The 22,125-nt window shown below is 59.3% G+C and overlaps 2 protein-coding genes across 5 annotated transcripts; one reads left to right on the top strand and one right to left on the bottom strand.

Moving 5' to 3' along the window:
• Positions 1–435: 435 nt before the first annotated feature.
• On the bottom strand, positions 436–12,857 carry LOC137446145 (basic proline-rich protein-like). Its single transcript, XM_068148530.1, has 8 exons — positions 11,479–12,857; positions 11,150–11,432; positions 10,664–10,859; positions 10,313–10,375; positions 2,611–3,026; positions 2,404–2,461; positions 1,331–1,489; positions 436–551 (listed from the first exon to the last, which is right to left on the bottom strand). Exons 1-8 carry the CDS (start codon positions 12,855–12,857, stop codon positions 436–438), a joined length of 2,670 nt encoding a protein of 889 aa, XP_068004631.1.
• Positions 2,564–21,924, top strand: RNF44 (ring finger protein 44). Of its 4 annotated transcripts, none has more exons than XM_068161079.1 (11): positions 2,564–2,725; positions 15,435–15,615; positions 16,015–16,231; positions 16,709–16,876; positions 17,080–17,256; positions 17,457–17,618; positions 17,703–17,827; positions 17,993–18,080; positions 18,222–18,343; positions 18,430–18,529; positions 18,779–21,924. In XM_068161079.1, exons 2-11 carry the CDS (start codon positions 15,509–15,511, stop codon positions 18,839–18,841), a joined length of 1,329 nt encoding a protein of 442 aa, XP_068017180.1. In that variant the 5' UTR covers positions 2,564–2,725; positions 15,435–15,508; the 3' UTR covers positions 18,842–21,924. The 4 variants fall into 4 exon arrangements, with proteins under 4 accessions (XP_068017180.1, XP_068017188.1, XP_068017197.1 ...); XM_068161087.1 differs by lacking the exon at positions 2,564–2,725 and adding an exon at positions 12,001–12,075; XM_068161096.1 differs by lacking the exon at positions 2,564–2,725 and having other exon boundaries at positions 15,527–15,615; positions 16,112–16,231.
• The last annotated feature ends 201 nt before the right edge of the window (positions 21,925–22,125 follow it).

A 22,125-nucleotide genomic window follows, 5' to 3' on the forward strand; every position in this document is an offset into this window, starting at 1 on the left:
CTAAAAAACACTTTCCAAAATTAAAACCTGTTTATACATTCCTTAACTATATTACATGGAGCTCCTTTGAAATGCCTATAGGCACACAATTAAAAAGGTTCGAACCAAAAGAAAATCATACAATATAAACTCATTACAAAGAACTTACACCTTACTGCAGTTACTAGGTACCAAGTACCTGTAAATACCAAATGCTTACTTATTCATTATGCTTATTAGAAAAACTTAACAAAACTCTAAATAACAAATCTCTGAAAGACGTTACAGTCAGAAATGACAAAATGAGTACTGTTGCTTTAAATCAGAGCAGAGCAGTGCGGCTAAAGCCGCTGCGGGGGAAAGGGGTGGGGGCTGCTGCCGTGACCGCTGCTCCGCTGCCGTCGTGGCCGCTGCTGGGCCGCTGCTACTGTCGGTGCTGTCGGTGTCGGTGGTGCGTCAGCCGGTACCGCCTTGGTCGGAGCCGTCGGTATCCGCGGGGGCCGGCAGGGCTCGCGGGAGGAGCGCGGTCATAAGAACGCCGTAATTGCGAGCCTCCAAGCGCTCCATTTTTTCTAAGAGGAGCCGTAAAGCAAAGTCGGCGCTGTTTGAATTCCTCGCTGCCGGTGTTGTCTTCCGAATCCGAGCCGTCGCTGGCGATGTCAGAGGAAGGTGTTGATAAAAGGGGTCGAACACACTGAGCTGCCTTTTTTCGGCTTTTCCCCCGCTGTGTGCAAACGGCAGTGGTGACGGCTGGTAAACGGTGTGGTCGCCGCAAGATGTATCGAGGGCGGCCCCGGTCGATCGGTCGATAGTTCTCAAACACATCTTTCAGCTGCAACTCAGATACACCTGGCGGTGCATCTCGTCCTGACAAAGTTGCTCTAACTGCAGCAGCCATTCGCTGTTCCAGTTCATAGGTTTTAACACAGTTCATGCATTCTCGCCACGGCTTTTGCAGCTTGATGGTAACCCAGTCCCACAGTTTGTCAAAAGGCTTATCTCCTAACTTACACCATTCTCCTTCTTCATCTCCCTTCTCGTGTAAATGCTCTGCAACCCTTCTCCAATAATCTCTGTTTCTTTGTCCTAAATCATCGTTAACCTCTTCCCTATTTACTTCCTTTGTCTCCACAACTTCTTCACCCTTCGGCAACTCAGAAGAGTGAGGCGACGGAGGAAATTCCTCCTCTGCATCTTCTAACATGGGTACTAACTCCCTTTTAAAATCCAACTTACATCCTCGCTTTTCTAAAAAGCGCTTAAACAGATCTTACGCCGCCTGCCTATCCATTACTATCTATTATGCGTTAATACCTGTGCGCACAGTCTACTCAAAGCAGTATCGGCTTACGGCGTCTTCGGTCTTCTGCTGTTTCCTCCGCCTCTCTGTGGGTCGGTAAACACAGCACCAGTACTGCTATCCTGGACCGGAATACTTCTTGCTTTTCGCGCTCTCGAACCCTGAATAGTCCTCTTCGGAACGGCACGGCTCCCTTCTTCGCCGTGACTCCTTTCGGAGATTTGCAGAACCCTCCTTTTAGGGTTCAGGACCCACTCTGTGGGGTCCCTGTTCAAGGCGCCGTTGCCCGCATTCTCCACCATTTGTTGCAAGAAGGGGCCGCTATACGATCAATGTGATCAGCGGAATCCAACTTTATTGAGCATCAGACACATCTTATATACAGTTTACTATAATTATGCCTACTTGGTAACATACTATTGGTTACAGATTACATGTCAACCCCACCTCTTGCGGTTTTAGCATCCTACTTCAGCTAGCCACACACATCTTGTTTGGATAAGCCCCCTACTTGTTTTACGACCCTCACAATTACAGTGCCCTTGTGACACTTCGTGATAATTCAGCTACATCCATCATGTTCTGTGGCATTCCTTATTTTGGCAGGGCGCCAGGCAGTTCTGCAGGCATCTCTTATCTTATCAGAAGGCCAGATGGTCCTGTAGGCCTTTTTCCTTTTCCCATCGTACTACAGGAGGTGGCATGGTGAGGCATGGCCAGCCCTGGGCCTGTGAGACCCCCATTTTCGTGGCCCTGAGCCGTATTCCCTGGGAAACCCACGGGATCTGGATACCTGGGAAGGTCTGGGGTGCTCCAGACACCCAGCCTCCTCTGAGGTTCCCATCTCACCCCACACCTGGCTCAGGGAGGCCCAGAGAAAGGGTCTGGGAAACACCTCCAGGACTGTTCCGGGATCCTTCCAACGCATGTGAGTGGTTCCTCAGCACATCCCGGCGGACACCCTATGGGCTGGAGGTACCCCTGGAGACCCCTAGGACTGGCCCAGGATAACCGTCTGAGCCCTCCGGGGCTAGTGCTCTGGACAGTGCTCTGCGAACTACCCCTGTCTGATCCCAGAGGCCGCCAGACGTCCCAAGAGCTGTGTGGGGACACCTCGGGCGTACCTGCGGGCGGGTGTTGAGATGCGCTGCCACTCAGAGCATTGCGGCCGCAGCGGCGCCGCTATTGGGCGCAGTACGGCGGGAGGGGGTGTGCGGACGCGCCCATCGGTGCAGGGAAGTGGGGGACGGCGCCGCGCGGCCGGTTCCATCAGGGCGGGGGTGCCATGAGGCGGGGCTGAGGCCGGGCCGAGGCCGGAGCGGGAGCGGCACCGGGACGGACACCGAGCCCGGCGGCCCCGGCCGCCGCGCCATGCGAGCGGGCTGAGTGGCGGGCAGGGCTGGGGCAGGCACCGAGCGGTCCGCGAGCGCCGGGGGAGCGCCTCTGGTAGGTATGGGGCGCGGCGGTGGCGGCCGCGGGCCCGGGCCGGTGCACCAGTAAAAGGCGGCGGGCAGGGCCCAGGGCTTGGGAAAGGAGGTAGGAAAAGCCGGTGCGGCGGGGTATGGAGGTCGGCTCCGGTGCGCCAGGGAGGGCGGCAGGCAGGGCCCGATGCGAGGAGAGCGGATGCAGAGGCCAACGACGCCCGGTGCGACAGGCGAAGGAGCGAGCGGGGCCCGGTGCGCGGCGGGGGGCGGCCGGGCCGGGCGCGGTGGCTTGGAAAGGGCTGATGGTCGGGCCAGGAGAGGACCTGGCGCAGGGTTAAGTGCGCTACGGAGTAACTGCACGGGGCACAGGAGCTCAGGAGAGGTGGCCGGAAAGGGCAGCAGGGCCCGGTGCACCGGTAGCTACCCGCCGGTGGGAGCAGCCCCCGGTTCTTGGTGAGCCCCTCGGGAAGAGGGGAGGGGCTTCCAGGAGCACCAGGGAGGGTGGCGGAGCCGGAGGCCTTTCGCCGGCAGAGCTGGGCCTGCCCTGGCCGTAGCCCCTTCCGCCGGGGCTCCCGCGTCCCCAGCCGGGCCTGAGTCGCTGGCTCTTGCCGCGGCTGGTTCCGCGTCCCAGGCTTGCTGGGCGCTCCGGGCTGCTCCGTCCGGCGGTGTCTCTAGGCCCTGCCGCCTGCCCCGGGCTCAGTGAGCAGGGCCGAGGTCAGCGGTTGTGGGAGGGTGTGGGAGGCGAAGCGACGAAACTCGTCTATGAAGTTGTAAAAATAGGGAAGCAGTGGGAAACAACAAAGCCCAGTTGACGGGGCAGGGCGGTGGCACCAGCGAGACAGGCGGTGCCACCGACCTGTGGTGAGTGTGTGGGCTGCAGAGGATGTGCGAGAGCAGGTTTTGGGCAGTTGGGATGTGGTCCAGGGCTGTCTCTCCTAGGCAGGAGCTGAGCCCCGCGGGCAGCCAGTGGCCTGGTAGGTGCTGCCCCTCTGTGTGGAGATAGCCACTGACCCCCTGAGTGTCGATGGCATCTCGGCCACAAGCTCTGCACCGGCCCCGTGCTGCAGCACAGCTGGCCCTGTGTGTCTGCAGCTCCAGAGCTTGTCTCTGTGCTCACCAACTCTGTCTCCTACGTCACCACCTCACTTAGTCCCTCTGCCACCTGCACCCCTTTCTGTTCTGCTGTTGGCTCCAACTTGCCGGGACTCTCGGGCCCCCTGTGCACAGCGGAGCGGCCCTGCCACGGGGAGAAGCCCAGGGCAGAGCTCGGGCGGTCCGGCCGGTCCCTGAGGCCGGGAGCCCTGGGAGGAGGAGCAGGCGCCCGGCTCACCGGCTGTCGGAGGGGAGCAGGCTGCGTCTGATGTCACTGCGGTGCATGGTGGGTAATTATGCACGTTGCAATGAAAATAATAAGGCCGGCTCCATAGCGGCGTCTAAAAATACTGCTAATGCAGAGTGCCTGCCGGGTGCCTTCGCTTGCCACCTTTGGGTGCTTGCTTTGAGGCCGGTGGGGCAGCAGGAGCCACACTCTGGTGTCACGTCCCTTGGGCAGTGAGTTTGGTTTGGCAGGTAGGCTGCAGCCTCTCTGCACCCTTCCATGCCCCTCTGCTCAGACAGGGATGGCAGCAGGGTTGGGACAGGTGTTGGTGTGGGAAGTGAGGTGGGAGCCACCTGGGTGTGTTTAGGAGGCTTCAGTGTCACTTCCCCTACACAGGAGCTGCAGTGGAGTGGTGGGGCTTTGTCCCCACCAGCCTTGCTTGGAGCTGGGTGCTCTGACATGTAGCTATTCCTGTGTCCCAGTGGCCTGACATGGTATCCCTTGACAAATACCAGCATGCTGGCCTGCCCAGTGATGGGTTGCCAGAGTTTGTGGCCAGGTGCTGTGGTGTGTGTGTCACCAGTGTGGTGTGGTCCAGCAGAGCTTATTGCAGCCATGACTGCCTCTGAAGCATGTCCTGGCAGTGGTAGGATGTGAACAATGGCATCTTGCTGCTTTCTTGCTGAGCAAAAGCAGGGGGAGGGATGTGTGTCTGGAGTGGAGGGAAGTGGTGCAATGGGTGTTGAGTGGCAACCGGGCACTGATCTTTGCTTTGGGGGCAGTGCTCTTTCTGCTGTCTGTTCAGCTGCTGAGGTCCCTCTGTCTGCTGTCAGGAGCCAGGGGCTTCTGACTGCAGAGGAGAGAGAGGCTTGCAGGACAGGCCGGAGCCATCTGGAGCCCTGGCTGCTCCAGCCACTGGCCTGGCATGCTGGCGAGGAGAAGGCCAAATGTGGCAGGGCAGCAGCAGAGGGCCGAGAAGGGCAGGAAACGGTGAGCCTGAGCGCTTGGGTCTCTGTGACGCGTCTCTTCTGCTTTGTGCAGGGGCTTGATGTCAGAGGTCAGAGTGGTGGCGGCAGCTGCTCTGGGTTCCCAGTTGGTGCTTGCAGAGGCCTCTGTCTCCAGCCATCAGCTGTGAGAGCTGAGCCTTCTCCCTCTTTGCCTTGGGGTGTGTGGAGAGATGTCACCCCAGATGCATGCTGGGCTGCCTTACCTTTAGGGTGATGGCTGCATTTTTTGGGCCACATGTGTTGGGCTCTCCCTTCACTGGAGAGGGAGCATCACTGCTGCCTCTACTCCCATCTGATGCAAAATCTGACTTCTGAAGCCATGTGTGGCAGTGACATTCCCTCGAGTGGTGAAACACACTGTCCCTATCTGCCATGCCACATGGCTCCCTTTTGAGTGAGGAACAAAGAATGGGGAGAGGAGACTTCATGAGTCCCCATTGATTTGCTCTGTGGAAGCTGCCTGCTGTGTGTTTGTGTCTGCCTGCCTGGGACCAGGGCTCTGTGAGGGGCATTGATCAAGCTGTAAAACTCAGAGCCAGCTAATGACATAGGGACTATAGATTTTTATTTTAACTGAAAAAGAGTTTAGGGACATTTAATTATCCCTAGTTTATGGACCTGTTAGAGGAATGAAATAACAGCTGGCAGGTAAGGTCTGGCCTGCAGCTTGCAGCAGTTCTTCCAGGTGTGTGAGGAGCCAGTGAAGCCCTGCCACCCTGGAACAGCAGTGGGAAGTGAAGTGGAATCGTTCAGAGCAGGAGAGGGGGAAGTTGTGCTTGTCCTGCCAGGTACCCCTGCTTCCTTGGTGGCAGTATCTGTTGACATAGCAGCATGGCTGGCCCTGGGGAGGTGGGCTTCCAGCCCGAACAGGGGTCGGTGTAAGAAACTCTTCTTATCCCTGGGGCTTGGTGTCCCTGTGTGCTTGCACAGGTGGACACTGGAAGCCCTGTGCTTCCTGGGCTATCTCCCTTCAGGTGTTGCTTCCCTGGGGCTGTGGGCAGTGGGCTCTTGCTGAAGCCTGTGTACCTGCACAGAGCGTGTGAGGTTTGTAAATGAGAGCTGCAGAGCACTGGGATTTGCTGGGCTTCGCTGTGTGTCGGACACAAGCTGTAACGCTGTCGCTACAGCCACTCCTCCTGTGTGCATCCACTTCGCCGTCACGTGGGGCTGGCCGCGGGGCACAGCCGGGGACGTGGTGCTGGGCAGCCAGTGGTGAGTGGTGCAGCACTGGTTTTCAGCAGAAAAGCCTGGAGCTTTTGGATGCTTTTTGGTTTTCATCTCTGAATTGAGGAGCTGGTGCATGGCATTTTCCCACCATCCCCTGTCACCTGCTCTGTGTAGGTGAATGGTTTGCCAAGGCGTTTGTGTGCCCACCAGGCGGGCATAGCCCACAGAATGCCGGTCTGATGAGTCTAGAGGCTACTAGAATGTCTGAAGAAGCTGCTGGTGTTTTGGAACCCTCCCAGAGACACTCTGAAATTGGTGTGTCAGGAACTTGGGAGAGCCAGGTCCTGAGCCCTGTGGTCATGGAGCTGCACGAGGATGTTGTGTGGCTCCCTGGGACAGGTCAGCTCTGGAGGGGAGCAGCATGGTTCCGTGCTGTCAGCTCACAATGTTGCTGGGCACTGCCAGCCTGATAGCCCTCTGTGCAGCAAAGCTGGCCCAGGGTGTTTATCCTTTCCTTTGCCCTTACACCTGCAAGTCCTCACCCTTTCAGGCAGAAGCCATTTCCTGGTGAGCATGAGCAGCCCTTGGGGCCTTGTGACCAGTACTGGATGTCTGGGTTTTCTGCTGTGGGGTGGTTTGGGAGGGCTCCCAGCTTTACTGCGCGCATGGCAGTAGAGGTGAGCAGTGCCCCTAGCAAGCAGTGCTTGTGACAGGGCTTGAGAATATTACTTTCCAGCTGCAGCTTGGTCCCAGGAGACCTGGCCTCACTGGCTGTGGAGCTATAGCTGTGGGCTTTCTTTGGCTATGCTGGAAAGCAGGATAAGGGATTTTGGCTCAGCTGTGCAGAGCAGAGGGACTGGCCTGCAGTCCTGTGTTTTAGGATGCCCACGCTCTGGTCTTTCTTCCACCAAGCCTGGTGGTGCTGAACCACAATCCCCTCCAGCAGGTTGTCTTCTCTCTGCTGTGCTGGTGGGACTCCATGAGGGCATTTCGTTTTGAACCGAGTGTTGTGCCTCAGTTGCTTTTCTCTCTGTGCTTAGGCAAAGCAGTGAACAATAAAAATCCACCGGCGAGAGCTGTAGCAGAGGTCAGGCAGCTCCTGTGCCCCAGGCTGCTGTGTTGTCACCGCACAGTCGCGCTTCATGCACAAGGGCTGTCAGCTTGGAAGTCATGTTTCTGCTCTTAAAACCATCCCCAGGCACTGGCGTGGGGCTCTCTGAGTGATGTCCTGGGGAGGTACTGCAGCAAGCCTCCTTTGCACTTAAAGCAGCGGTCACTGCCTGTTCCAGTGCATCAAGCAAGCAGCCTCCTGGCAAATGTTAAATAATACTAATAAAAAATTATTCAAGAGGGTAAATGTTGGGTTTTTTTCCTGAGCTCCTTTCTGAAAATGATCTTTGCAGGTCGTTGGTGTTCCTGCAGGCTTCTTAAAATGCAAAAAACCCCACCCAACCCAACTTCCTGACTGTCACCAGTGCTTTCAAGAGATACTACACTCTGCTAAGTGCTAACAAAATTGCTCTTTGCTATCCACCAGTTTCCAGCTCTGCCTCTATCCTTTCACTGGAGCCGTGACACCAGATGCTGCCACTCTGCCTGGGCCCAGTCACGGAGCAGTGGGGAAGGTGTCTGGAGCCCAGCCCCTTCTGCCTTTGGCTGCTTGCTTGGCAGACACTGTTAACACTGTCTGCGGCTTGTAGAGAGTGGACTGGACTCCAGGGATGCTTGTGGAGAGGTGGCAGATGAGCTGTGGACTCCCTGGAGTGCTTTGTGGGGATGGGTGCTGAAACTCTGATCCCTGGGCTGGCTCTGGCCAAGGAGAGATTAGCTATGTTTCAGGAAAGAGATGTCAGAAAAGAGAACTAAAACTTGAAGGGTAGGGGAGTACAGGGTCCTGAACCGTGGTGTCTTGTGGTAGGAAGAGAGGGGGAGGACTGGGGAGGCTGCCCACACAGCAGACTGGGGGTGGATGTGGTGGCATTTGCTTTTCTCTCCCTACACATGCACAACTAAGCTGTGGAACCATCTGCTGCAGGATGCCAGGTCAGATAGAGGTGAGCATGGTTCAACATGCTTCTGTTTGGGGGAGAAGATCCTATCCAGGAAGAGCATTGCTTGATGTCACCGAGCTTCAGAGATACCAGAGCTGCACCCAGCTGCAGCACCAGTAGCTTTCTGGTCATGCTGTTGAGGTTGTGTCAGTGTTTCTACAGCAAACAAAGGAAGGTGGAGATATCTGCAAATTATTCACCCTGTCCTGAGGAAATGAAGGCTTTTGCAAGGTGACTCTATTTGCGAGTCTCTTCGCTCGGCTTTGAACTTGCTGGATGGTGCAAATTGTGGTAGGTGTCAGGTGTGGTGGCTGTCTCAACAGTCTTGCTACAGGCTCCATCTCTCTGGGAGGAAGATGCTGCTAGTTCTCCCTCTGCAGTGCAGCTCAGCCTTGCTATTAGACATCAGAGAATCCACGTGGGTGAGATCGACAGGAAACCGAGTGTTACCAGTTCCGCTGCCTGTGCAGTTACTCGCTCCCCATGTCACCATCCTCCACGTGTGTGTGGCTGGAGGCGTTTGACGGGAGTGCTGTCAGTCTGGGGGTGTGAGTGGGTGGTGTGTGATCACAGCAGAGGCGTCCTGCCTCCACTGCCAGCCAGCTCGGCTCCAGCGGGCTGCAGAGTGGGGAGGGAGCTCCTTGTGTCTCTCCAGCAGAGGAGCACTGCATCCCGCCATAGCTGATGTTGTTGGGGTGTCCCATGTCCTGTGATGGTTGTGTTGGGCCTTGGGTAGAGTGGGGACACTCCTGCTGTGCCCTCACTGCAGCCTGGAAGCTTCTAAGTGCTTGGTGATGGTTTCTTGCCAGTTGTTTTCTGGCACTGGGGAGGTAAGAGAAGGATCTGGGGACTTTTCCTCGCTTCCTCTGTGGATTTGGGGGAGAGGCTAGGGAGAGTGTGGAGGCAAGCTGTTGGCATGCTGTGTGTTGGGGAGAGGAGAGCGCAGAGCATACTGCTAGTGGGAGGCATGCTCACACCACTCGAATCACCCCAGCTAATCCTGTGATAGACCTGACCTATATATGGGGCAGGGGAGGCAGGATGTCTGTGGCAGCAGATGGTGTCTTAAGAGAGCCTGGGCTTGGGGAGGCTTTGGCTATGATGGCCCTTGGCTCTCGCAAGGGAGAGGATGGGCTGCCCGTTGGCTATAGAGCAGCCAGGTTGCAGCCTGAGCAACCCCTGCAGATAGAGAACTTTCTAAGGCTGCTGCTTGGCACAGGGTGTCCTGCTCACCCAGGGTGTCACAGCATTCAGTGCCTGGACTGGGAACGCACAGACCAGTGCTGCTGACTGTGGCTGTAGCATCAGAAGAGCTCTTGGGCTCTTCACATGGCTCTTCCAGGCAAGGCTCCAAGACCTGGGGGGCATGGTGTTGGTGGCTGTGTGCATGGCAGGCATGGGCTGAGCCACTTCCACACGCTCAAACCCTGCATGCAGCTGGATGTGCGGTACCCATCCTCACAGGAGCTGGCTGGGCACAGCCACACAATGTGGCTGAACCCAGCTGACACAGGACCCATACAGCCTGGCTGGGCAGGGAGCACAAGCAGTGCCTCGCCAGTGAGCTGTACTCCATCGATGGCTTATCCCAACACTGCACTGAGAACATCAATAGCTGCTGGCTGTGGGGAGGCTGGTGGCACTGGTGTGGTCAGGGAAGTGTCTGTACACACACCCACCATCTGTGGTCTCTGCCTACTGCCTGTGCACTGCCCAGGATCAGACCTTGTCCTGGCAGCCTTGGAAAGGTGCGGTGCTGCTTCTACCCACAGACAGTAGCAAGGTCAAAGTGCAGAGTGCTGTTTTCCTCTTCTTCCCTCTAGTTCCCAGCTCTCAAAGCCAGGAGGCTGTAGTGGAGCAGATCTTGAGGGCTGTTGTTCAGGGCTGTGTTGACAATGGAGTCCTTCATCTGGCTCCTCCTGGGGTGCTTGTCTGACCGAGGATGTGGATCTGACCCCGTTATAGATCTGCCCTGCAACCTGCTGTGCCACTTACATGTTCTGTGTCCCCTACCATGAAGACAGAACCAGTTGGCTGTGGTGGTGTTGACAGCTGTGGCAACTTACCCCAAGATGTGCCATGTCCTGGGGCATCCTTGAGGCTGGTGTGGTTCTTCCTGTGCGCTTGGACTGAGGGAGGGGGAAGAGGTGAGAGCTAATGAGGTGGCCTTCAACAGGGGCCTGGAGGGAGCTGGGTACTGTACTGGGACCAGAAAAAACGGAATCTGACTGCTCATCCCAATGATGAGCCTACTGAATCGTTAAATTGTGGCCACTGATCTGAGGTTTTCTTTAAAAGGGGTGATGCTACAGATTAATTAGCTCCCTTTTGGTTGTTAGCACTTTAAAGCTCAGCTGTTGGGGGAAGGCTGCTTTATAGGCATTACATCAGGGCTGCCGGCTGGATCGCTTGCCTACCTGGGAATTTCCAAGTGTGTGTAGTAACCTGGGGAAGTTTGGCATGGATGCAGCATCTGGCTTTCAGTGGAGCCGCTTCCGACTGGCGTGGGGCGGTGCTGCCAATGACACAGCCTCTCGGGGTGATGGGGGAGCCGGTGGTACAGCCTCCCGGTGTGTAGCGCCCGGCAGCAGCCAGGCAAATTGCTCGGCTGACCTGCAGATGTGCAGGAAATGCTCCGAAAAGTTCCTGCTCCTTGTTTAATCCAGAGGAGGGAGCAGGAAGCTGTTCTGAAGCAAAAGAGGATTTTCTGCTGCCCGGAAATTTGAACTGGAATGCCCTGGAAGAGCTGTATGTGCCTGGCAGGCTCACGGTGGGGGCGAGGGCTCCATATGCTGAGCAGGAGGGGAGCAGTTTCTTTCTATCCTCCCGTCCCAGTGCTGGAGTGTGGCAGGAAGCCGAGCTCCAGCCTTCACCTTCCCCCTTGCCCGGGCTTTTCTAGGCACCTGCCAGCAGGAGCATGGTGGCACGGTGCGGGCCGGGCGGGAACGCGCTAAGACGGTGCTGCTGCTGACCCCATGGCCCACCGGGCTCACGGTGCTGCTGTCCCCGCTGCTGTCCTCGCGGTCCGCCGGCTCACGGAGCTGCAAGCCCGATGGCACGGTGCCTGGTGGGCTAGGAGCGGTGGTAGGCTGGCAGAGCCGCGGGTACGGTGCCACCTCGGCCGGGCCCCGCGGAGCCGTGAATGCCTGTCCCAGCGGGGTGAGGCGGCGCGGCCGGTACCGGAGCCTGGCCCCTCGAGGGCGGCGGGCCAGACGGTGCCCGATGCTCTCACCCGGGGTGGCTGCGGAGAGGGTCTCGGTCGGGCCGGACCGCCCCCAGGCCAGGCACCGTTGCTAGGGTCCCCCTCTCCGTGGAGGCCGTTGCTAGGACACCGCCCCCGGGAGGGGACTGGGGGGGGGCGTGCTGCCCCGCGTGGCGGCCCGGCCCCGCGTCTCCAAGATGGCTGCGGAGCGTGACACGCCTGGTCACGTGGGGCGCGCCGCGCTGCCCCCCTCCCGCCCCCCGCCGCCAGCCGCGCGCGCCCCTGGGGCCTCCCGAGTGTTGTGACTCGGTCCGGTGCGTCCCGCCGCCACCGCCGCTTCTTAAAGGGGCAGGCAACGCCCCGCTCCCCACTGGCCTGGCGGCGGCTACCCCAGCACGCCGCGGCGGTCCCGTCGCCCCGCGCCGCGCAAAACAAAGAGGCACCGGAAACAGCGGCGGCGGGGAGGGGGCCGGCCCGGCGGGGGGCGATAGGCGGGAGGGAGGGAGGGGAGGGCCGGTGGCGGGCGGGGGGGGCAGGCCCGGGCCCGGCGTCGGCGAACAAAGAGCGGCGGGAGGGGGCGGGGGCGCCGCAGCGGCACCGGAGCGGCGGCCCAGGCCATCGGTGCAGGTAAGTGCGGGCAGTGAGGGGGGGGCCGGGGAGGGCGTGAGCGGGGCCGGGGCCGCCCACCGGACCCCCGGCGACACCTGCCCTGGGCAGCGGTGGCGGCAGCAGCGGGGCCCGGCGGCAGCCTTTGTTATTGCTTTTGTTTGGCGCCGAGCACATGGCCCCGGAGCGGCCGCTCTTAAAGCCACAGCTCCGCGCCCGACCCGCCACCGGCAGGACTCCTCTGCTGCGGCCGGGGGCGTGGGCTGCCGGCCGGGTTGTGAACCCGCGGAAGGGGACTGCAGGCTGGGGTGCCCCACTGGGGTGCTGTAAGGTGGGATGCCCTGTCGAGGTGCTGCACCCATCGGGGTGCTCCGGGATGTGCCGCTTGCCCCACCGTGTGCCACCGGACCGGAGACCGCCCCCTGAGAGCTGGGCTGGGGTTTGGGGTCGGCCCGCCGAGGAGACTGTGGCTGGGCCAGCGGTGATCCCGCTCCCGTGAGGAGTTGGCCGCGGCAGCTTGGGAACGGCGAGGAAGGGGCTACGGAGGAGCCCGAGGTGCTAGGACGAGGCCGGCGACGGGTGGCATCGGGGTGGCAGGACCCCCGGGGAGGCGATAGCGGAGCGGGCGGCTCTCCGGCAGCCCCGGAGCTCAGCTCTGCTTGAGCAGATGGTCCCGGGCGTGAGCGCTGGCGCGCTGCTAACTTTGTTCTCGGTGGGGCCTGGGAGCCGCCTCGGCCCCCGCCCCAGCGAGGGGCTGCCGAGTCCCCTTCGCTCCGGGGCTGCTGTCGCCTCCGCGGGGTCATGGTGACCCTGCCCGGGATGCCAGCTGGCTAACAGCCATAGGTGCGAGGGAGGGAGCCAGGTGTGCCCGCCTGGGACAGGAGGATGGGTGCCTTGGAGGGGTGTGCCAGCCTCGTGGCTCTCAGCCACCACTGTCTTGGCGAGTAGAGGACATCCTGCTTGTGGGAGCACGGGAGGCTGTCCTGGTGTGCTGGGAGCTCCGGGGGTCCCACGAAGCGGCAAGTGCCTGCATGGTTTCAGTGTCCCTCCGGAGAGGCGCTCCCAGTCCCCAAGGCCATCACTGCGGTGTCTGGTCCCGATGGTGCCAGCCGGACCATGCAGGGCCTTTGCGCCACGTGTGCTCTGAGAGTGAGGATGCGGAACTAGGAGCAGCAACACCTTGGAGAGCTTCTGGGTTAAAGCCTGGGCTGCTGCTGCACCCTAACCTGCTAGCCAGGCACGCAGCAGCTGGGCAGCATAGGGGGCAAACCTTGAGCAGTCCTTGAGCAGTCTCTTCCCCAGCTGCAGACAGGCTCAGCCTTTGATTTCGGATTCTGTCTTTCCTTTTCCCCCTAAAACAGTGAGAGAAATTTGTTTTCAGCTTCAGACATGGAATGGTAGTTGGGGGTGAGATTAAGAAGAGGCTTGTGTGTGGCACAGGGCTTGCCCTGGTGATTTACCACTGTGGTTCGTGATACCTGGCACACAGGTATGACATCACAGCTCCTCCCCGCTGGGATGAGACACCCCCTGAGCTTCCTCCTGGGGCTGAGCAGCACTTCTTAGGCTCAGTGTGCCCTTCCTAGCCTCAGAGTGCCTCTGCCATAGGCAGCAAGGAGTAAGGGTATGGTTGGAAAAAAAAGCTTCTCTGGGAGGGCACAGCACCAGCCTGCTGGCAAGTTGGATTTACGGGCACATGGGATGCAGTGCTAAGGTTGTGGCTGTGGAGGCTGAGGGAGGCTGGCAGAGGGGCCAGTGGGAAGGTGCCTGGGAGAGTCCTTTCTAGGAGAGGTTGGACAACAGAAGGCTCTGCTGCCATCCATGGTGACCTGGACAAGCTGAAGAGCTGAGCAGAGAGTTACCATTACGAAGTTCGACAAGGGCAAGTGTAGGGTACCACACCTAGGGAGCAATAACCTCATGCTTCAGTACGAGTTGGGGGCTGACCTGCTGGAAAGCAGCTCTGTGGGCAAAGATGGGGCCAGTCCTGGTGGACAGCAGGGTGACCAGGAGCCAGCAATGTACCCTTGTGGCCAGGAAGGCAAATGGTATCCTGGGATGCATCTAGAAGAGGCAAACAGGATTGAGGAAGGTTCTGCTCCCCTTCTACTCTGCCCTGGTGAAGCCACATCTGGAGTATAGTGTCCAGTTCTGGGCTCCCCAGTTCAAAAAGGACAGGGAACTGCTTGAGAGGGTCCAACAAAGGGCAACAAGATGACTGGGGGACTAGAACACCTGTCCAGTCAGAAAGGCTGAGGGACTTGGGGTTTATTAGCCAGAAGAGGGGAAGATAGAGGAGGGATCTTACAGATGCTTATAAATACTTAGAGGGTGTCAGGAGCGTAGGGCCCAGTGACAGGACGAGGGATAATGGGCACAAACTTGAACATAGAAAGTTTCATCTCGATGTGTGGAGGAACTTTATGTTGAGAGTGGTGGAGCACTGGAAAAGGCTGCTCGGAGAGGTGGTGGAGTTTCCTTCTCTGCAGTCATTCAAAGCCCATCTGGATGCCATCCTGTGCAATCTGCTCTGGCAAAGGGGGTTGGACTAGATGATTTCCAAAAGTCACTTCCAACCCCTGTGATTCGGTGACTCTTGACACACATGGAGCCGTGGAAAAGCTCTGTTGGGGCCAGGGGACCAGAGCCTGGGGAAGTTCAGACCCGCATGCAGATACCTCTTCTGCAGGGCCAAGATTTGCTAGGGCTGGAGGCCCAACTGTGTGGTGGGAGGGGCAGCTCTGGCATGGAGACACCAGCCAGGCTGGATGCAGGAGGGGCAATGAGGCTGTGTTCCCATTGACCCCTTGCCTGTGTTTAGAACTTCCCCTGCCATAGTTCAGGCTCCTTATCGGGCAGCCAGTAGCCTGGGATGACGTTGCCACTGCAGAACCCTTCACCACTTTTCTCTGACAAAACTGAGTGCTTCTCTCTCATTCGGTGTCCGTGTCTTGCATGCAGTGGGGGAACAGCCTCTTCGCAGCCCTGCCGTGCTCGGGGCGGCATCTGGTCCGAGGAGGTCTAGGTCCTGGATCAGAAGGCTGGGCTGACTGGGGACAGTGGCAGCGGCGCTGGGGATGGTTCACAGTCACTGGGGCAAGTGACAGGACTGGGCATGGGAAGGGTGGCCTGTCTTTCACTGTGGAGGGGGCATGACCAGAAGCCGGGCAGGCTGCAAGCTCCCCCTCCCCAGCATGACCGTGGGTACAGCAGCCGCCCTGACCTCCCTTGGTGCCTCTCTTCCTTTCCCTCTCCCAAAGCAGGCTGTGGGGAGTGGGCTGGGGTGGTGCTACCCAGGCCTGGGGCTCAGGGAGAATTTGGGATTCTGCAGCCCTGTGTGGCTCCAGAGATTGGGGTACCATGACCTGCTGTCCTCGCAGGATCCAAGGTGCTGGTGTCTTGCCCTGCCTGGAGCCTGAGGTCCCGCGTGCCCATCCACTTCCTGACGTCACCAATGCGACCATGGGAACTGGCAGTGAATAGGCGGCCACCCTCTGCCCCTTTTAACCAGCGCCGTTTCTCGGGGGGACCTTGCAGCAGCCCCGACCACCTCCGGCGAAGGTACGGGGTGCAGGGTGATGCGGAGCCCTCTCACTCATGGCATGTGGGGACACAAGGCTGGTTTTGTGATCCTGCTGGGTCAGGTCACTGGCTCCCGAGGGGCTTGGGCAGAGATTGTAGCAGGGAAGTATGTCCATCTGGCTCAGTCCTTGGGTCCCTGGGGAGCAGGGGTCCCTTTTGTGCTGAGGATGCAGTAGGGGGGACGCATTCAGGGTGAACAGAGGAGCTGATTATGGAGCTCCCCGGCCAGACCGAGAGCTTGGCCTGGCACGATGTCCTGAGAATCTTGCCCTGGGAACTGGGCTGGCACTGACCTGCCTGTGGCCACCCTACAGGGCTGTGCTGCCCCTAGCCCGGGGGTCACTCCTGCTCTGTTTCTCTCCTGCGGTTGCCCCGCAGCCCCCCTGCCAGGCGTCAGTGGGGACGACGCGACCGACCTCTGGCAACCCTGCTGGGCCAGGATGAGCCCCAGCTGCACCCTGCCTTCCCCCAGCAGCCGCACCTCCCTGTAGATGAGCCCCGCGCCTACGCTCTCCCCAGCACACCGCCACGAATGCTTCACCCGGCCGCTCACCCGCCCCACCAGAACCCATTCATGGTGGATCTGCATGACCAGGTAGGTGCTGCAGCCCCCAGCACCCATCCTAAGGGGGATTCTGTGGTGGCCCTGGGCTGTTGTCTGATGTTCTTAAAACATGTCCCTCAGTCCTGTTTGACCAGTTGCTTGCTGCTGGGGCCACTCCAAGCATTTAGACCCTTGGAGCCCTCTGACGTACTGGGTGTGCCCAGGGTGTTCCATGTTCCCAGGGGCTGGAGAGAGTCCCTTCATAAGGTTGTTCATGTCAGCATTGCCTGTGACAGCAGTGCTGGGTTGGAGGCTGTGCCAGTCAATCTTCAGGGAGCAAAGAGGGGTCCAAAACTCACTTCACCCCCAGCCTGCACTCAGCCTCCCTCCTTTGGCCATACTTGTGGAATGGAGGTGCTAGGTGGTTGTGTCCCAGTACCAGTGCTCAGCACCCTGCTGTCACCCTGTCAGAATGGGGACAGCTCAGCTAGGGTTGTATCCTGACTGCTTTTGGTGTCTTGTTCTCAGGTGCACCAGGGACCTGTCCCTCTCTCCTACACGGTTACCACTGTCACGACGCAAGGCTTCCCCATCCACGCCGGCCAGCACATCCCTGGGTGCAGCACCCAGCAGCTCCCAGCATGCTCAGTGATGTTCAGTGGACAGCACTACCCGCTCTGCTGCCTCCCACCCCCGGTGAGCCATAGTGGGGGACATCCACAGTGCATGCCCGGCCACAGCCTGGGCCATGGGTACCTTGGGCATGTCAGTGGGTATCCAAGCCCACTGGAGTGCAAACTTCTGGAGGCATGGGTTTTGGAGGCCCTAGGGAGGGGACATAGGTGCAGCCACAAGTACGGTGGGTATCTAACCCTCATTTTTCTCTCTCTGCCCCACAGCTGATCCAGGCATGCGCCATGCAACAGCTTCCCGTCTCCTACCAGACATTCCCCCCCATCATCTCCAGCGACCATTACATCCTACACCCCCCACCACCGCCAGTGCCCCCCCACCAGCCGCCCCACATGGCTCCCCTGGGGCAGTTTGTACCTCTCCAAGCCCAGCACCCACGCATGGTGAGTTGTGGGGGTACAGGCTGTGGACATGATGTGCTCCGTTGACCCAACAAAGACCACCCTGGTGTGTTGTCCTGCAGCTCCCATGGGTCTGAGCTGGGGGTGGTGGTTGGAATGCCTGAGGTGCCTGAGGTGCTAGTGTTGGGGTGGGGGATGGTGTAATTTGGGATGTTCCTCCCAGCCTAACTGTTTCCCTCCAGCCTCTGCAGAGGATAGATAATGACGTGGACCTGCGAGGGGAGCAGCACCCCATTGCGGGCTTCACGTACCCCCCATCTCACCACACTCCCACACTGTCTCCTTCCGTGCCGCTACATTACCTCTCCCACGACCCGCTGCACCAAGAACTGCCATTTGGCGTGGTGAGTCCCTGTCTTGTGGTTGTGGAGGGTTGGGGGGATGCCATGGGGCTGGCATGGGTCTGAGTGCCCCATCTCTCCCCACAGCCATACCCCCACATGATGCCCCGGCGGCTGAACACCCAGCGGTACCGGCTGCAGCAGGCGCTGCCCCCACCGCCTCCCCCTCCGCCACCCCCCCCATACTACCCGAGCTTCCTGCCCTATTTCCTGTGAGTACCAGGGGGTATATGGTGGGACATACGGGGCAAGGGTGGCACTGCAGGTGGGGGCATAGTGGTGTGGCATTGGCACAGGTGAGTCTACCTCCCTTGAGATATCAGGGTGGAGGTTGAGGTTTGTGGCTCCATGCTGACTGCTCCATTCTCACCCCTCAGCTCAATGCTTCCTGTGTCGCCAACGGCTGTGGGGCCCACAATCAGCCTAGACCTGGATGTGGATGATGTGGAGATGGAAAATTATGAGGTCAGCTGTGCTTCTCTATGTGGTGACTTGATGGGGAAACTGGTGCGGGTTTTAAGGTGGGCGCTGCCAGGGTGGGAAGAGCCTGGAGGGGTGCGGAGGCTGTACCTAAACAGAGCTGAGACAGCCTGTGTCTCTTTCTAGGCATTGCTGAACCTGGCTGAGAGGCTGGGGGAGGCCAAGCCGCGGGGACTCACCAAAGCAGATATTGAGCACCTCCCGTCTTACCGCTTCAATCCTGAGAGCCACCAATCCGAGCAGACCCTGTGAGTAAACCTGAGGCACAGATGCTGGTGGGGGTCCAGGGACCGTGGCTGCATAGTGGGGCTGTACTGACAGCTGCCTCTCTCAGGTGTGTCGTGTGCTTCAGTGACTTCGAGGCCCGGCAGCTTCTTCGCGTCCTGCCCTGCAACCACGAGTTTCACGCCAAGTGTGTCGACAAATGGTTAAAGGTACTACCCCTGCCTCTGCCTGCTGTGGGGAGTGGGGCAGCTTCTTGGGGTGTTGTAGGCACACAGGGCAGCACAGCAGAGGATGTGCAGGGAGCAGGGACCAAGCAGCATGCCAGGCTGGATTGAGCACTGCCAGGATATGGCATGCTGTGGGGTGCTTCCAGCTCTTGGCAGTGGGGTAGGAGAGGCCCTGGGTGCGGCTGGTGCTGTAGGCTGCCTGCTCACTTGCCCGTCTCTCCTTGCCCACAGGCGAACCGCACATGCCCCATCTGCCGGGCGGACGCGTCGGAGGTGCAGCGGGAGGCAGACTGAGGCTGGTGGGTGCTGTGCCGCACAATTCGCTAGAGGACGAGGACGCTGGGCCAGGGGCGGGGGCCGCTGCCCGCTGCTAGGGCCTGACCCTGTGCTTACCCCCCTCCCCAAAGCCTCTCCTCGGATGTGGTGAGCATTGAGCAGTCCGGGCTCCTGGCCAGCCCTCTTCCTCCCCGCTGGGGCACGGACCCAGCCGGACGCCTGCCTGCTGCCCTCCAGGGGCCCGAATCGTGTTGTGCTGGAGGCGGGAGGTGCGTGGCCGTGCCCCTCCACGCTCCAAAGACGCTGTTGTTGCTCCATCACTTTCCAGGTCTTTGTACTCTGCTAGGGAATTAGTGGTTCTTCCCTATGTCACTTTTTTTTTCCATGGTAGGGTTTTCTTTTCCCATTTCCTTTCCTTTTCTGTTCAGTTTTTGGTTCTGTAGCCGTTTGACCCAGTGGCGCAGGCAGCTCCTTCCCTCAGTGTTGTTCACAGAGGACGCAGGGAGGAGAGAGGGGGGTAGCGCCGTGGGTTTGATGCTGGCAGCACCCTGAGCCAGGGTGCTGGGACGGCCTCAGGGGCAGCTGGAGGAGGTGGCCGGTGGAGTGTGGCCAAGGTAGGACACCAGCAACCCTGTGGCGTGGCTGTGGCAGGAATGCCTCTGTCCTCGCTCCCGTGTGCAGTCTGGTGCGGTCTCTCCCGCCTCGGCTGCTCTGGGGCCCCCCAGAGGCTTATGGCTGCTTGGGGTCTTTACCTGATGGGAGTATGGTGCTGGCACGGCCCCGGCCCCTCTCCCGTTTCATTCCCCTGTGCCCAGCCAGCACAGCTCCGGGGCCAGGGCCATGTGCAGGCATGAGGCAGCCAGGCCTCTGGGGGGGACCCTTGCCCCGTCCCCACCGCCATGGGCTTGCGGTGGCCCTGGTATGCCGCCTGGCCCCTAGCCTACGTTGTTTCTCTGTAAATTGAAGCAGCTCCATGCCCCTGTCCTGCTGGCCGGACGGTGCGGCACGGTGCCCAGACAGTGGGCGGTGAGGGGCCGGCTGGGCTGCGGCTGGTGCCCCGGCCCCCGGAGCAGGGGATTTTTATCCATAATCTGGTGGTGTGTTTTCAGTGCTACCCCCTGACCCTGCCCTGGCTGATGCGGGAGGAGCTGTGCACAGCCTCCCTCCCCCCCACTGTCATATCCCCGACCCCGCTCCTGCGGGCCAGGGGGATGTGATGAGTGAGAAGCCGCTGCCATGCCCTGCCATGCCGCCCGGCTCCAGCACTCCCGCGTGGCCGTTGTTTTGCATGATTAATTATCGAGGAGGGTGATGGGGGGGAGGGGCGATGGCGGGGGTTGGGGGGGACGGCCGCCCTCCCCTCGCGGCATGCGTGTTGCCGATGCCTGGGAGCCTCCGTGAGCGGACGCCAGCCCTATGTAAATGTTCACAAATATGCATGCATGTCTGACCAGCTTGGAACGTGGTCTTGGCTACGTCTAGCCGGCTGTGGGGTGAGGGGGGTGGGGAGAGGGGTTTTTGTGCTCAGCTGATAACTGCCATGCACTGTACTGCACATGTCCGCAACGCCACAGCAGGACCGTGAGACTTTCAGGGCCGTCCCCGCGGGCTCTGCGCCCCTCCGGGCGGGAGGCGGCGGCATTGGAGGGGGAGGGAGGGTGCGCCCGCGGCGGCGGCGTGTGCAAGGGGACGGGGTGGGAAGGGGTCAGCTCCCCGCGGGGCGGGGGGCAGGCGGCGGGGCTGGCCCCCGGCGGCAGCGGCCGTGGCCGCTGGGGCTGGGCGTGAGGCGCGGGGCCGCACCCGTCAGGTGGGTGGGCGGGCCGGTGCTGCCCGCGCTGCCACGCCATAGGGCCAGAGGGGCGGTGCCAATCACCGGGCTGCTGCGGCAGGCCCGCTCTCTATTGGCAGATGGCCGTGCATCTCCGCCAATGGGCGGGCCTCAAGCAGCATGCCGGTGGGCCGGCGTCGATCTAAGCCCAGCCAGTCAGGCGTGGGGGGACAGCCAGCATTGCGTCCCCCTTGCCCCCCTTGCCTCCTTTTCCTCGCCTCTCCGGCGGCCGTCGAGGCCGGAGCCCTCGGCTCCGCGTCCCCAGACCCGCCACGGTGCGGGCGCTGGCACCGCTGGGCTCGGTGTCCCCTGGGCAGGACCCTGGCCCCCCTCCCCGTCCCTTGCTCAGTGACAGATAACCAAAGGAGTCCCCGTGCCGCGCGGCGGCCTCGCGCCCCCGGAGACGCCCCCCCCCCCCCCCGCCCCCCCCCCTTCTTCCCCCTGCCACGTCCCCTCCGTCCCCCCCGCGGTGCCCAGGGAGCCAGGAAAGCCTTACGGTCCTTTGACGGCGACTCGAAAGCTCACAGCTCGTGTGCTGCAGAATTTATTCCAATGAGCAGCTAAAAGTATCATTTAAAAAAAAAAAAATTACAAAAAAAAAAAAAAAAGGAAAAAAAAAAAGTACTAAAAACCAATTATTTAGGGTGTTTGTGATTGCTGACTGCGCTGTAGATACCACTGTTTACCAATGATTTCCTGTGGTGGGATAGTGGACTGTTTACTGTTCTATTATACCAGTCCCCGCGCCCTCCGGTGGGACCCCCCTCCCCGTGGCTCCCCGGAAGGTGCTTAGGACGTGTGTTCTGTGTTAGAAAGTTTTTATATATATATATATATATATATATATAAATATATATATATAAATTTTTTTTGCTCTGTTACTTGCACATTTTACAGTTACCTCATTTTTCCCATGTATGTATTTGAGAAGAAAAAAAAAAAAAAAAAAAGGCTAATATATAGAGGAAAAAAAACAAAACAACAACAAAAAAAAACCACAAAAAAAAAAAAAGGTTCTTAAAGCTCTAAAAAAAGTGTTTGGTTTTTTTTTCCATTCCATTGGAATCATATTGGTTTTGTAGCATTTAACATAACTAGTATGTTGTATTATATATATGTGTATTATACTGATTGAAATTTTTAACAGATTTGTACTTTTTTTAAAATGAAAGTTGCTAGTTCTGCTTGACCAAGTAGTGCAATCATTATTTTTTTTAATGTTGTGGCTGATTTTGAGAGGGATATTCACTAATAAATGTATGATGTATACCAACGCGCTGTGCCGTGGCTCTTCTCTCAGCACTGGCAGGCAGGGGCTCTGGCGGGGGTGGGGTGGCCCCTCTGGGGCTATGGGGTCAGCCCCAGGCCATCACTGAGCAAGGGGAGGGAGGGTGCAGCAGCTAGGGGAGCCCTAGAGACAGGGAGGGGGTGGAGAAAGTAGAATAAACCAAACCAGGTTGGAAGAGACCTTCAA

Source organism: Melanerpes formicivorus, unplaced genomic scaffold, assembly GCF_026170545.1.
Source record: "Melanerpes formicivorus ecotype bairdi unplaced genomic scaffold, bMelFor1.0.p_v2 SCAF_2, whole genome shotgun sequence".
In the NCBI taxonomy this organism is placed as follows: domain Eukaryota; kingdom Metazoa; phylum Chordata; class Aves; order Piciformes; family Picidae; genus Melanerpes; species Melanerpes formicivorus.

Bases quoted from the DNA above. Each gene is read 5' to 3' on its own strand.
- LOC137446145 (XM_068148530.1), bottom strand. From the start codon at position 12,857: ATGACCCCGCGGAGGCGACAGCAGCCCCGGAGCGAAGGGGACTCGGCA. The intron at 11,433-11,478 runs GTGAGAGCATCG...TCGAGGGGCCAG, and splicing joins CCTCTCCGCAGCCACCCCGG to GCTCCGGTACCGGCCGCGCC. The intron at 552-1,330 runs GTAAGCCGATAC...GGCTCCTCTTAG, and splicing joins AGCAGAAGACCGAAGACGCC to AAAAAATGGAGCGCTTGGAG.
- RNF44 (XM_068161079.1), top strand. From the start codon at position 15,509: ATGCGACCATGGGAACTGGCAGTGAATAGGCGGCCACCCTCTGCCCCT. The intron at 17,828-17,992 runs GTGAGTACCAGG...CTCACCCCTCAG, and splicing joins AGCTTCCTGCCCTATTTCCT to CTCAATGCTTCCTGTGTCGC. The intron at 18,530-18,778 runs GTACTACCCCTG...CCTTGCCCACAG, and splicing joins GTGTCGACAAATGGTTAAAG to GCGAACCGCACATGCCCCAT.